This window comes from Cebus imitator, unplaced genomic scaffold (genome assembly GCF_001604975.1).
Source record: "Cebus imitator isolate Cc_AM_T3 unplaced genomic scaffold, Cebus_imitator-1.0 Scaffold486, whole genome shotgun sequence".
Taxonomy (NCBI): domain Eukaryota; kingdom Metazoa; phylum Chordata; class Mammalia; order Primates; family Cebidae; genus Cebus; species Cebus imitator.
The window spans coordinates 1,495,729-1,510,320 of record NW_016107801.1 but is presented as its reverse complement, the minus strand read 5'-3'; the positions used below and the strand labels follow the sequence as shown (position 1 = coordinate 1,510,320).

At 59.4% G+C, this 14,592-nt stretch overlaps 1 protein-coding gene across 6 annotated transcripts in view; it reads right to left on the bottom strand.

The window, feature by feature from the left end:
* Positions 1-13,476, bottom strand: part of VAV2 (vav guanine nucleotide exchange factor 2) — a 224,166-nt gene extending 210,690 nt beyond the window's left edge. For 5 of the 6 annotated variants that reach the window (XM_017513104.2, XM_017513102.2, XM_017513101.2 and 2 more), the window contains exon 1: positions 13,184-13,476. In XM_017513104.2, coding sequence (XP_017368593.1) covers positions 13,184-13,387 — 204 coding nt within the window. In that variant the 5' untranslated portion in view covers positions 13,388-13,476. The remainder of the gene's footprint in view (positions 1-13,183) is intronic. The other variant, XM_017513105.2, reaches the window with a different exon arrangement.
* Positions 13,477-14,592: the final 1,116 nt, after the last annotated feature.

Genomic DNA, 14,592 nt, shown 5'->3' with positions numbered 1-14,592 from the left:
GGGGTGTTCTGGGTGGGGGTGTCCTGGGATGGAGGGTCCTGGGGTGGGGGTGTCCTGGGGTGGGAGTGTCCTGGGGTGGGGGTGTCCTGGGGTGGGGGTGTCCTGGGGTGGGGGTGTCCTGGGGTGGGAGTGTCGGAGAGGGGACTCATGGCTCCACCCTGCAGGGATGGGGGGCACATCTGCCAAGCACTTCCCACTTGCCAGGCACCTGGCTAAGAGCCGGGTCCCCAGCCAACCCCTGGGAGGGGCTTCTAGCCCCTTTGACAGAGGAGGTGGCAGGGCCCAGAGGTACCATGGGACAGCCAGGACACGCTGAGGCAGGATCTGAACACGGGTGTTGGAGGGCTCAATGCTGTGCCATCTCCACCCCAGGAAAGTGTCGGCCGCCCAATGCCCAACCACACTTCAGGCCAGGCCCAGAGCAGACGGGTCCCCAGGCAGAGGCTGCATGAGGACGGCTCGGCTTCCAGGGCAGCAGGAAGGAGCGGACGCCACAGCCATCCGGAACTTGGACAGAGGATGTTGACAGGCCGGGAGGATGAGCCGGTGCAGACTTCCTGCCGCAGAGACACAGAGCCTGGAGGACAGGCAGCCGGGCACTGACCCGGGCCCAGCCCCGCCCCCGGCCCTGTCACAGGGCCCCACCACTGACCTCGGGCCCACAGGACCTCCTGCTGTCAGCCAGCTGACTTCGCCAGGGCCCCGAGCTCCCCAGCAGGCCCCAGCTGAACTCACTCAGTTGAAACAGCATTCGGGGAGCACAGGTGCTGGTGATGAGGGAAGGTGGTGCCAGCTGCACGCCCTAACGCCCTGGTACCTGTCAGGGAGCCTACCAGTCACCTGAGGGCAGCCCTGCCTCCTGCCTGCCTTCTCTCTCATCCGGAAGTGCCATCTTCCTCTCTCCATTCATCCTCATTCTGCGGCCCGGAAAGCCAGCGACACCAGCACAGGTTTTCTGCCTCTCCTGCTCAATGCCAAGAGCGGTGCATGGCAAACAGGGTGCAGTGGAGGGCAGAGTGGAGGGAACACAGGCTGGGCCGCCAGCCACCCAGGAGCAGGAGGCCCAGGCCCAGAAGCCACGTGGCCAGAGGGCAGCGCCAGTCAGGCCTGGCGCCATCTCTGGACTCCGGCACCTGGCTCTCTGTCTCCCAACCTCCCACCAACCCAAGGGCCCATTTTGCTGGGTGGGCGGGTGGAGCAAATGGCACTCCAGAGGCCAGAGACATGCCAGGGCTGGCACAGGGCCTCAATCCCCACACAGCTGCGCGACCTCCAGACTGGTTCATCACCTGTCCCCTCCTTCATCCATTAACCGGGACAGAGCCGCCCCCATCTGGTGCCACACAGGGTCTTCCGAGGACCAGGGGAGGTGCCAGTGCTGGGCAGTCCTGAAACAAACCCTCCCAGGGCGGAGAAAGGGTGCATGTCAGGGCAGAGGAGCCCTGGACACAGGATCTTTCCCCAGGACACTGGGGTGCTGCCCCCAATCCTGACACCACAGAGGCTGATGACCACGCAGCTGCCCGGCCAGCCGTGGGACATGGCCACCTCTCTGGAACCTTCTATCACGCATCTCTCTGGGTCTCAGACTCATCATCTGCTGCAGGGAAACACCATCCCCTGCAAGGCAGAAGGAAGGACACCAAGCAGGTGGCCCGGTGCCAGCCCGGTCAAGCTCTGCAGTGAGCGGCGGCTACTGCCGCCTTCGGTCTCTAATCATCAGAGCTGCCGGCAAGCAGCTTCCTCTGCCCCAACTGCTACTGGAAAACAGATTTCAAAAACGGCAACACCCCTTCCAGCCATGATCTGGAATGAAGCCGTGTGGCAGCGCTGCCAGCCCTTGGCCACACAGAACACCCACCTGCCTCCAACCCTTAGCTACCAAAAGCCATCTACTTTTCAGGGCATCTCAAGTGTCACCTCCTCCAGGAAGCTCTCCGCCATCACCCTGCTTCCAGGGATCTAAATACCACATTTGCTGAGGACTAGCACATCCTGCTGTGGACCCGGCAAAGCCTGCATGTGCCCCACCTCCCGCCCGGTCCAGCCCGGGAGGCCCTGGGGAGAAGCAGGAGACGGGGTGAGGCCCCTTCTTCGTCCCGGGTCACCAGCAGGTTCTTTGTCACCCATGGTCCTCCTGTGACTATTAGCAGCTCCCCTTCCCCATCTCAGACTTCGGTGTCGCAGGACCATCTGGTTGACCCGACTCTGCTCGCCCCAGAATGCCTCCTCCTGCAGACTAGCACTAGTGACCACAACCACATCCACTACAGCAGCGCAGTGGGCCAGGTGCACCCAGCAGGATGCCCAGGGCTTCAGCTCCCAACTAGCAGCCAGAGGGGAGGAGAGGAGAGGCAGGCAGTAAGGCTGCAGCCCCAGAAGGAGAGCCACTCCCTCAGGCCACCCACGGCACCCTGCTCTGATGCTGAGGGAGGGCAGGCCGTGGCGAGGGCCACTGCCCTCGCTGGGAGTGAGCCACTGGGCTTGGGGTGAGGGTGCTGTGTCCTGAGGCTCAGTGGGGCCTGCTGCAGGTAGAAACCGTGCTGGGCGCCAGGCACACGCTCTTTGCACTAAATCTTTCCAAGAGGCCAGGTGCGGTGGCTCACGCCTATAATCCCAGCACTTTGGGAGGCCGAGGCGGGTGGATCACGAGGTCAAGACCATCCTGGTCAACATGGTGAAACCCCGTCTCTACTAAAAATACAAAAATTGGCTGGGCATGGTGGCTCACGCCTGTGGTCCCAGCTGCTCAGGAGGTTGAGGCAGGAGAATTGCCTGAACCCAGGAGGCGGAGGTTGCGGTGAGCCGAGATCGCGCCATTGCACTCCAGCCTGGGTAACAAGAGCGAAACTCCGTCTAAAAAAAAAAAAAAAGTTTTTCCAAGAGTCTGTAAGGTGGCCACGGTCATCCCATTTCAGAGAAAGGCTGAGCTGGAGGGACATGGCCACCGTGAAGATTCTAAGCGTGGCCGAGCAGGCGAGTGTGGTCCCAGTGTCACCCCTGCGGGCCACTCATCGAATCTCCAAGCATTCCCAAGAATCTCTTTACGGTAGCGTCCTTCCAGACATGAGCAGCCGGCCTCCATCAGGACCAAAGGCCCCTCTATGCTGCCCCAAGGGCAGGGGTGGGGGTCATGGAGGTGCTCAGCCCGCTTCCTGGCACAAAGAGGGCCTGGGAGAAAGCTTTGCTCTTCCTGAGCACTTCCTGTTTGGCCCCTGCCAAGGGCTTTCGACACAAATCAGTCAATGCAACCAGCTGTGTGGACCGGAAGGGGAAAGCCCGGGACACCAAGAGCCCTCATCAGGGACCCGAGCGGGCCTGGGGGCAGGAGAGGCTGCCAGGACAGGCCTCTAAGCAGACAGCAGCAGTGAGCCAGGCGAGAAGGTTCCCCTGCAGGGAACTGCGGGGGAAAGGCCCTGAGCTGGGAGGCACAGAAAGGTGGCCGGCGTGGCTGACACTGGGGCACCAAGGGCCAGGGAGACTCGACCGGGACAACACCAGCAGGGCTGGTACCTCCAGGGCAGGAGCGCCAAACCGTGTGTGGCTGCAGCACGTGTGGCCAGGCCAGGCTAGCGGCACAGGGGGCTGCAAGAGGGGAACCTAGGACAGGGCTCGGCAGACTGTGGCCGCCACCTGGTTTCGTAGGGCCCGCCGCCTGGTTCTGCACATTCTGCAGGCCAAGAAAAGGCTGTTACATTTTTAAATGGTTGAGCAGGGTGGAGAAGGAAGCATAAGAATAATATTTCACGATAATGTGAAAATTATATACATTTCAAATTTCATTCTCTAAAAATACATGTTACTGACACACAGCCGTGCTCCTCCGCTCACAGGCCAGCCAGGGCCGCCTTCACGCTGCACGGACAGAGTGGCCTGGTCGTGACAGACACCGTCTGGCTCACAAAACCTAAAATATTTACTATCCAGCCCTGCACTGGATCATCTGCCGCCGCCAGCTCTCAGAGAGAGATGGCAGTGGCCGGGCTGGGACACGGGGAAGGAAGGAGATGACCTCAGGGCAGTCAGGAGGGAGGCCTGCTGGGGCCTCAGCTGGGGACTCGGGTCTGGGCATCTGCATAAAGCCAGTGTCTCCCACACTGGCCCCAACAGGTTGCCAACGCTGTCCTGGGAATCCCACCCCTCAAACTGGGAAGCCACAGCCCACAGACATCGCCAGGACACAGGGACGGACATGTTTCCCCACAGGTCTCAAAAGAGGGCATCACGCTGCCCACCACCCAGGCCAGGACCAGCATTCTACCAGAAAGCGCAGGAAGATTTCCTCCAGGGAGGAGACATCGCATGCTCCGGGTCTCATGGCAAGAAAGGGCTCAACAGAGGTTTGGGGGTGGAGCAGATGCTCACCCATGCCTGGCCCCACACAAGGTCCTGCCTCCAGGACTCCACCGCCCTGACCCTGGGGCCCCAACCCATCTCCAAGGTCCAAACCACAGGCAGATTCGGGTCACTGCTCACGGTGGCCTCCACACCTCACACCCAGCATCCCCCCCACGCCCCGTCTCATCCTGGCCCACGCCAAAGCCAGGCTTTTTGCCATCACAACACTCAGTACAGAACCCTCTCTCTCTTCACCAATGCCAGGTTATGCCCTCCTTGTGCCCCAGGGTCCTTCCTGCTGACCCCAGGCCCGAGCCTGGGATTCTGCTCAGCACAACCTTCAAGTGCCACTCCCAGTCAGTCCCTGTCACTCACAGCCGGGGCTCCCACCCCAGCCCCACCCCATGCTCCCCGGCCCCCGCCAGCAGGAACACCAGTGCTCACGAGATGAGTGTTGGGCACCCTCGTTTTCATTACTGTCCCCACAAGGAGCCTTTCCAGAAATTTTTCCTAATCTCCCTCCCTGCATGAAATTTTAATACTGCAGATGCACTGTCTCTGTGGGTTTTTTGTTTTTTCTTTTCTTTTCTTTTCTTTTTTTGAGATGGAGTCTCGCTCTGCTGCCCAGGCTGGAGCGCAGTGGCACAGTCTCTGCTCACTGCAACCTCCACCTCCTGGGTTCAAGCGATTCTCCCACCTCAGCCTCCTGACTAGCTGGGATTACGGGAGTGTGCCACCACATCCAGCTAATCTTTTCTATTTTTACTAGAGATGGGGCTTCCGCATGTTAGCCAGGATGGTCTCAATCTCCTGACCTCATGATCCACCCGCTTCAGCCTCCCGAAGTGCTGAGATTACAGGCATGATCCGCTGTGCCTGGCCTGTTTTTTTTTTTTTTTTTTTTTTTTTTTTGAGATGGAATCTTATCTGTTGCCCAGGCTGGAGTGCAGTGGTGTGATCTCAGCTTACTGCAACCTCTGCCTCCCAGGTTCCAGCGATTATCCTGCCTCAGCCTCCCAAGTAGCTGGAATTACAAGTGTGCACCACCACACTGGCTAATTTTTTGTATTTTTAGTAAAGATGGGGTTTCACCATGTTGACCACTCCTGACCTCAGGTGATCTGCCCACCTTGGCCTCCCAAAGTGCTGGGATTACAGACGTGAGCCACCGCGCCCAGCCTGTCTCTACATTTTGTGTGGCTTGCACACCTGTAGTTTATTCACAAAAATAAGATTTTTGCTGACTACAGTGGCCACTGCCTATAATCCCAATACTTTGGGAAGCCAAGGCATGAGGATCGCTTGAGCCCACGAGTTCAAGACAGGCCCGGGCAAAACAGCAAGCTCTCAACTCTACAAGAAATTAAAACCTTAGCTGGGCACAGTGGCACATGCCTATAGTCCCAGCTACTTGGGAGACTAGAGCGAGAAGATCCCTTGAGCCCAGGAGTTTGAGGCTGCAGTGAGCCATGATCACACCACTGCTCTTCAGACTGGGTAACAGAGTGAGACCCTGTCTCTAAAAGTAATCAATATTAATATTTCTTTATCCCCAAAGATTTGATTTTTGCTCCCTCAGGAGCAGTAATGTCCCTGTTGAAAATGCACAGGTGGGTCGGGTGCGGTGGCTCACGCCTGTAATCCTGGCACTTTGGGAGCCCGGGGCGGGCAGATCAACTGAGGTTAGGAGTACAAGACCAGACTGACCAAAACGGTGAAACCCTGTCTCTACTAAAACCCAAAAAAATTAGCCAGGCATGGTGGTATGTGCCTATAGTCCCAGCTACTCAGGAGGCCTCGGCAGGAGAATTGCTCAAGGCCAGGAGGCAGAGGTTGCAGTGAACCGAGATTATGCCACTGCACTCCAGCCTGGGCGACAGAGGGAGGCCCTTTCTAAAAAAAAAAAAAAAAAAATCACAACGTAATTAAAATACATTATTATAATTAGTGCTACACATTTCTTTCGGCTTTTTTGTTGCAATCACCAAAATTCTATAAATATAGATGTGGCTTACGTTATATTTTTATCTGGCAGCACTGATATAGACAGAAAACAAACACACACGTCAACATGTATAGACACATATGGACACAGAGACACATACATAAATGACACACGCACACCCATTCCCCAGGTGTGAACATGGAGAGCACCTGGAAGCAGGAACACCCAGCAGCACTGAGCACACTTCACCCGATCTTGCCTTCTTTTTTTTTTTGTTAAATACAGAATCTTACTCTGTCACCGAAGCTGGAGTGCAATGGCATGATCACAGGTCATTACAATCTCCACCTCCCTGGTTCAAGCAATTCTGCCTCAGCCTCCCGAGTAGCTGGAACTACAGGAATGTGCCACCACACCCAACTAATTTTTGTATTTTTAGTAGAGATGGAGTTTCACCATGTTGAGCAGGCTGGTCTCGAACTCCTGACCTGAAATGATCTGCCCGCCTAGACCTCCCAAAGTGCTGGGATTACAGGTGTGAGCCACCCCACCCCGCTGCAATCTTGCCTTCTAAATACCCCTCTCCACTAGAGCTCCTCGGACGAACAGCTGATTCCTAAGCTGGGACAATGAAAACGCAGGGGGCGTCTGGAACATCTTGTGCCAGAGAGTCAGGCACAGGATTCACATGTCCTCTGCAGCTTAGAGAATGAGGAGGAGGACTCAAAAGACACAGGCAGGCCAGTGTGACACGGTTCCCACTGGTCAAACCTGAGACTATATGAGCATCAACGTCAATAATGATGGTAACGGGTTACATGCATGGAATAAAATAGGAAACTGTATGTAATCCAAACTGGAAACATGGCAGGAAGGGATGGAATGAGAGAGGGGGGGAGGGAAAAGAAAAGCAGAGATGGGATGAGAAGAAGAGGAAGAAAAGAGAGAGACTAGCAGGGGAGGACAAAGAAAGGAAGGAAAGGAGGGAGAAAAGAAGCAGGTGTCAAGATAGGGATACTGACTCAAGTGTCTTCTTTAAAGATGTGTTCCACTGCACTCCAGCCTGGGTAACAAGAGCGCAAGTCAGTCTCAAAAAAAAAAAAAAAAAGTGTTAACAGCAAAGGGAAACAAAGTAACTTCACAGTGAAATCAAGCAAACTCCACCTTAGCAGGGAAACTCCACACATCACTCTCACTAGGGCACATCAAGCCCAGCGCCACCTGCTAGTTGGAGGCGAGAAGGATGCCCCGTGGAGGCTGTGCGGGGGCCCCTACAGGTGCGCGGCCGGACCCTGCAAATGGGGGAACATTCTGTAACCGGAGGAAGCTGTAACCTTCCAGAGAGTCAAGGTCGTGAAAATCAAAGAAAGGCAGAGGAACAGCACCAGGCTGACGGAGAGGGACACAGCCACAGGCAGCCCAGGGTCCGGAGGCTGCTCTGTGCTGTGAAGGGCATTTGCTGGGACAATTGTGGAAGAGTGGCCAGGTCACGGATTGCTGCCATGTGCTGGATGGAGACAGCGGTGCTCTGGTTATGAAGGAAAATGTCCTTGTTCGTGGGAAACACAGGAATGCATTTGGGGGGCAGAGCATCGAATCCCACACTTACCCTCAAATGGTTCAAGAAAAGCTCACCTGCGCTGTACTTACAACTTTTCCTATGACTGAGATATTTTCAAATTTGTTTAGAAAGTAAAATCTAAGCCCTCAAAAAGAAAAGACATCCTTGTCTTCCTTATAACCAGCAGTCCCTCCTCTGCTCCCGGCAGCCGTGTGTTTTGGACCTCAGCCGCACCAGCCAAGGCCCTTCTGCTGGCAACAGGAGCCCTTCGGGGCTTCCATGTGGCTTTTCAGTCACCAAGCACCTCATCAACATCCGATGGGGTCCTTGTGTGACCAGAAGCTTCATGAGAGCAGGGACAGCCCCAGCCTGTTCTCCTCCCTCCCTCGCAGGCACAAAGCCCGTGTGGCACGTGGCAGGGATTCAGGAATTATTCCTCAAATGAAGGCACAGAGGTACGAAGCGGTAAACGAACAGAGGGAGGCCAGGCTCCGAGGGACCCAGAGAGGAGCAAGCCCAGCCGTGGCCCTGCCTTGAAGGGGCACAGGCCTGGAGGGGGCAGCCACACGAAGGTGCTCCGGAAATACTCGGTCTCTTTGTTTCAGGATCACCCTTCACACCCTCCAGCTGTCTGGCCACTGAGTTTTGCAGAACGAGCAACAAAAGTACCATGTAATGAAACAAAGAGTGGAGAGGATGAGGCCAAAGAGACGCCTGGAGCACTGGGGGGTGAGACTGAGGCTTGAAGCACATGCAGGACAGGGTGGGGACAGGGTGAAACCCAAGGAGGCTGCCAAGGGGAGGCAGCCCCTACACCAGCTCCTACAGGAAGAACCGGGCTAGAAGGAAAGGTCTTCTTCCAGCAAGGGCACAGCTCATGACGGCACACATGGAAAAGGCCCTGGAGGGGGGTGCCAAAAACGTCGCCAGGCTGGTATGTCCAGGAAGAGGCAGGGAGCAGGGGGGCTAAGGTGGAGGTGGGGGCATCCTCTGGCACACCCAGGACCAAGCCTGTGCATGGTGTCCCAGCAGTGGCTCCCTGATCTGTTTTATGGGGAGGAGGCCTCCAGGGTGACGTGGGCAAGGCAGAGCCTGGGCGGGTGGGGCCCTAACGGTGCAAACTGCGGATGCTAGCACAGGCAACCTCAGGACCTCCCGACCGAAGCTGCTCTGGACATACCCGGTCTCTTGTTAGGGTCGGCAAACTGTGACCATACCCAATGAGTTTAATTAAACCCACGGGGCTTCCAGGCACTTTGGATAAAAAATAAAATAAAATACAGTAGATCCTGCCAGCTTGAGGGGAGATAAGCAAGTGGGCAACAGGCCACCTCCGAGCCCCAGCTCTGCACACAGCAGATGCTGCATAAATGCACATTGCTATGACGCTCCATCAAGGCAAACAACCCAGCCTAGATTAAACTCAACGTGGGAGGGGTACTCCAAGTCCTCTGAAACTAGGATGCCACCAGGAGAAGCCAGGGGAAATTCCAGAAGGAGGGAACATCACAGAGCCCTCCAGGCCAGACATGTCAGGACCGGCAGGGAGGTGGGAGACTCCCCGGCCTGTGCTCGCAAGGGGCCCTGCAACTCACCAGCCAGGGATCACAGGCCCCTACCCCCAGCTCCAGCCACCCCACGAAAACAGACACACATCGTGATAACCCAAGAAGGAGTCCGGGACATATCTCAGAATCTGCAAGAGAGCAGCTTAGGAACGGCCGAAGTCACCATTTATTTAAACAGTCCTGGGAGGGAGACTGCAATCCCTATGTTGGTTTTGTCACTTACTGATCTGGGTGAGAGGGTTGGGGGCAGCGGGGAGTCACTCAAGCTCTCTGAAGCCTGACGGCCTCACCTATCAAACACAGGCGGCAACCCCCACCTAGCGTTGTGCTTGGCCCACAGCAGGGCAGGTAAGAAAGGGCAGATGTGATTTTTCCATGACCCAAACCACCATGGGTGAAGATGAGATCTTCCCTCCCCACCCTCACCCCTTAAGAAATGTGAGTTTCTGGCCGGGCGCGGTGGCTCAAGCCTGTAATCCCAGCACTTTGGGAGGCCGAGGCGGGTGGATCACGAGGTCAAGAGATCAAGACCATCCTGGTCAACATGGTGAAACCCCATCTCTACCAAAAATACAAAAAATTAGCTGGGCATGGTGGCGCGTGCCTGTAATCCCAGCTGCTCAGGAGGCTGAGGCAGGAGAATTGCCTGAACCCAGGAGGCGGAGGTTGTGGTGAGCCAAGATCGCGCCATTGCACTCCAGCCTGGGTAACATGAGTGAAACTCCGTCTCAGAAAAAAAAAAAAAAAAAGAAATGTGAGTTTCGGCCAGGCGCGGTGGCTCACACCTGTAAACCCAGCACTTTGGGAGCCGGGGCCAGGGTATCACCTGAGGTCAGGAGTTTGAGGCCAGCCCGGGCCACAGGGTGAAACCTCATCTCTACTAAAAGTACAAAAAATGACTGGGTGTAGGCCGGGCACCGTGGCTCACACCTGTAAACCCAGCACTTTGGGAGGCCAAGGCAAGGGGATCACCTGAGGTTGGGAGTTCAAAACCAGCCTGGCCAACATGCAGAAACCCCATCTCTACTAAAAATACAAAATTAGCAAGGCATGGTGGTGCATGCCTGTAATAGGAGCTACTTGGGAGGCTGAGGCAGGAGAATCACTTGAACCTGGGAGTCAGAGGTTGGGGTGAGCCGATATCGCACCATTGCACTCCAGCCTGGGCTATAAGAGCGAAATTCCGTCTCAAAAAAAAAAATGCAAAAAATTAGCCGGTTGTGGTGGCAGGCACCTGTAATGCCAGCTATTCAGGAGGCTGAGGCAGGAGAATTGCTTGAATCCAGGAGGTGGAATCTGCAGTGAGTTAGATGGCGCCACTGCATTCCAGCCTAGGCCACAGAGCAAGACTCTTGTCTCAAAAAAAAAAAAAAATAGCTGGGCATGGTGGTGCACACCTATAGCTCCAGCTACTCAGGAGGCTAGGCAGGCGAATCGCTTGAACCTGGAAGGTGAAGGTCACATTGAGCCGAGATGGTGGCACAGCACTCCAGAGAAAGATTCCGTCTCAAAAAAAAAAAGGAAAAAAGAAATGTGAGTTTCCCAGATAACAGACAGTAGCCAGGCAGAAAAATAAAGTCCTTCTCCCAACCCCTATGCAGCCAGGCGAGGTAAAGTGGTTTCTCCACGTGTGAATGTACAGATGGGGCTGTCACAGCCAATGTGAGGCTTAAGGGAGCACCTGCAGCTGTCCCTGTGCAGACAACAGCCATACCACAGGTGGCCCACCCTCCACGAGACGGAGGAGTGGAGGACGAGCTTGCCCTCAGCTACAAAGGGCAAAACGTGTCAAGGGCCAGGTGATGTTCATTTTCTGGGCACTGTGCTAAGGGCATGGCTTCTGTGCCTGCCCTCAGCAAATCCTCCCAGCATGGCTAAGAGGGAACTGCTATGACTGTTCTCATGACACACATGGGGAAACTGAGGCACTGGAGGTCACTGCCTACATGGGATGGGACAGTGCCAGGATTCAGTCAGAGCCCAGAGCCACACAGACACATACTCCTCTGGGCCTCCTACCGCCCTGGCCCCTAGACATCCTCTACCAGCCCAGCTGCAGGCTCCCTAGACACCCCTCCACCGGCCCGACAGCAGGGCTCAAGGGGCCTGCGTCAGGGTCAGTACTGCTGCCTGGCCGATGGTTCCAGAGACTCGAACTTCCAGTGCAGGGGCTGAGCCAAGCCACCAGCCACAGCCAGGGCCCCCTCCTCTTCCCATCTTCCCAAACCACAGCAGGGGAGAGTCTACCAGGCAAGGCTGGCTTCCTTCCAAGCCTCCTCTGTGCTGACCCAGCTGCCCTGCCTCTGCCCTGAGCCCCAGACTGAATCTCGCTGGAGCAAGTCAGCCTGGGCAGCCCCTGCAACTCACATCAAAGGCCACTGCATTGGTTTGAGGCCCAGCCTTGCTCCCCACAGCTGCCCATCTCTGCAGTTTCTCCCACCAGAAGATGGAGTCGACTTCCCAGTCCCAGTGGGGCTCTGAGAACAGGTGAGAGGACAGATCTGGGGAAGCCCTCTGCAGCCGTGACTGCCACCCCTGCCACTCAAACCTGACACTGCAGGAAGAGGGGCTGGCTCCAGGGAGGCCCCTGAGGGCTCCTGCTGAGCCGGCCCTGGCGCTCCTGGGTAATTGGGTAATCATTACCGAGTGGGAGGGTGGCCCGATCCCCTCAGGGCTGGCCTTTGTCAGCGCCCCCAACCCGGCAGAGAAGGCCCAGTCTCCTAGGAAACGCAGTCACCGCCAAAGGGCAGTGGCCTCCCAGCCCAGCTTGGAACGGTTGGTGACTCACTCTCCCTCCTTCCCGGGTAGCACATCCCACTGGTGAATGGTCCCTGTCCACGTGGAGTTGCTGCGTGCAGTGAGGAGCGGCCGAGCCCACTGGAGGGTCGCACCTCGTGGGTGCTGGCTGGACCCGGCTGGCACTCCCTCTGCCTCCCCCCACCTCTTCTAAGCTGCTCCTGATAAGGATTCCGAGACCCCCAGAGGACAGGACGGAAGCCTCAATTCTGCTCAAGTCTTAACCAAGTTCCCTTTAAGAGGCCAAGAAAAACAGCTCTGTTCAGCGGGGCAGACATTTTCCTGCCTGGCCCTGCGGCCGCACGCGTGCCTCCGCCGCGACAAAGGCCACCCTCAGCACCCGACGGAGGGGCGGGGGTGTCGGGGAAACGAAGGGGGCCCCGACTGGCGCCAAGTGGTCCGGCCCCGGAGATCCTAGAGGCGGCCCGACCCGAACCCGGGTCCTGAAAGGCGGAGGCCGGCGAGGGGGCAGTGCCCGGGGCGCACCGGCTCCCTCCGGCCCCGAGGGCTCCCGCCCCACGCCCCTCCCGGGGCCAGCAGCCGCGCCCCGGGCAGGCGCGGCGATCGCGCCCGCTCTTCCTCCGGCGTCCGGCTGGCAGGCGCGAGGCCCGAGGATGAGCCCCACGAGGCGCACACAGGGCTCGGCAGCCTCCCTGGTGACGGAGGGGACACGAGCAGGGCACGGACGCCAGAGTCTCCCCCATCCCGGGCGGCGCAGACCGCGGAACCGGCGCACCCGGGACCTGAGCAGTGCCCGCGGGCGGCGGCGGCGCGTCCCGGGCTGGAGGGACTTTGCCAACTTCGCGCCTCCCGAGGTCGCGGCTCCGAGGCCCCGGGTCACGCCCTCCCTCCATCGCCCCTCCCGCCGCCCGCCCGCGTCCCAGAGCCCGGCCGCCCCAGCCCCCGCGTTCCGTCCGCGCGTCCGGCAGCGCGAAAGCCGAAGCCCGGGGCCCTCTAGCCGAGCCGGTCGCTCACCTGGGACATCTGCGGCCGGAAGTTGATGTCCTTGAGGTCGATGGAGCCGGGGGAGAGGTTGTGCAGCAGCTGGCACAGGAGCACCCCGTCGCGCAGCGCCTGCGCCAGGTCGAAGACCACGGCCGAGGGCCACACCACCCGGTGGTTGGGCGGCAGGACCTTGCAGTCGATGAGCCAGCGGCCGCACTGCCGCCACTGCTCCATGGCGCCCGCGGGCCTGACCGGCTCAGGGCAGCGCGCAAGCCAAAGTGCGGCGGCCGCGGGGCATCCCGCCCGCTCGCGCCGGGCTCGGGGCCGGGGCGGGGCTTCGTGCGGGCGGCCCCGGGTCCCCGCTGCGCCGCCGCGCGTCCCCTCCTCTTCCTCCTCCTCCTCCTCCTCCTCCCCGAGCTGCTCTCGGGCCGCCGCTCCCGCCCACGTGCGGCCCGCGGGGCGGGCCAGGGGCAGCGCGTCGGACCCCCGCTTCACACACACGCGCGCCCGCCGGCCCCGGGCCGGGCTCCACGCCGCCAGCCGCCACAGCTCTCCCCGATCCCCGCCGCCGGGCGCCGCATTCTGCGCTCGGGGCGCCCCGCGGCCGCCGCTGCTCCTGCCCCGCCCGAGACAAAGGCCCGGCGGGGTCGCTCGCTCCGCGCGTCCCGGGCCTGGGCCGCCCGCGTCGCCGCCGCTTTGTTCGTCCCGCCCGCGGTCTCCGCGCCCGGCGCTGCGACTCGACGACTCCGCGGCTCCGGGGCTCCGGGGCGCTGGGGGCGCAGGAGGCGCGGCCACGGCCGGGCGGGGCAGGGGCGGGGCCGGAGCGCTCGCCTGGCGCCTCCCCGCGCCCCAAGCGCCGCCCCCGCCCCCCCACTTCCTGCCCCGGGACCGCCAGCCAAAGTTGCGGTGGGCGGGGGCTGCGGCGCAGGCCCGGGTGCCGCCGACTTTCTCCCAGGGCGCCTGGACTTTGGGGCGCCCTTCTCCCTGGGTGAGCGACCTCGCCCGTGGAGTGACGGCCGGGCGTCCCTCCCGGGTGCCTTTGGACCTTTCTGGAGGTCAGGAGGTGGCCCCTGTGGCGCTGGGCGCCCTCGCGTGGCCGCTCGGAAAGGACAGACTCGGGAGGGGGCCCCCGGGCTGGGCCGAAGCTTCCTGAGCCCCCTTGGCCCATCAAGCCGCTCCGGCGGGATACCCGAGGCTGAGGCTGAAGGCGCGGCGGCCCAGGACCCCCAGAGCCCTCTTCCTGTCCTCCGCCCTTTTCCTGGCCGGGGGCCCGCAGGAAGACCCCCGACCCTGCACAAAGGCCAGGATTCCCCAGCTTTTGGCCCAGAGTCCTGGCCAGTCGCAGCTGCCCAGCAGGCAGTTCCTGGCGTCCAGGGCGGAATCTGTGACCCAAGTGAGAGCGGGAAGGTGCTCTCTGGCCCAGGGTCGCAGCCGGCCCC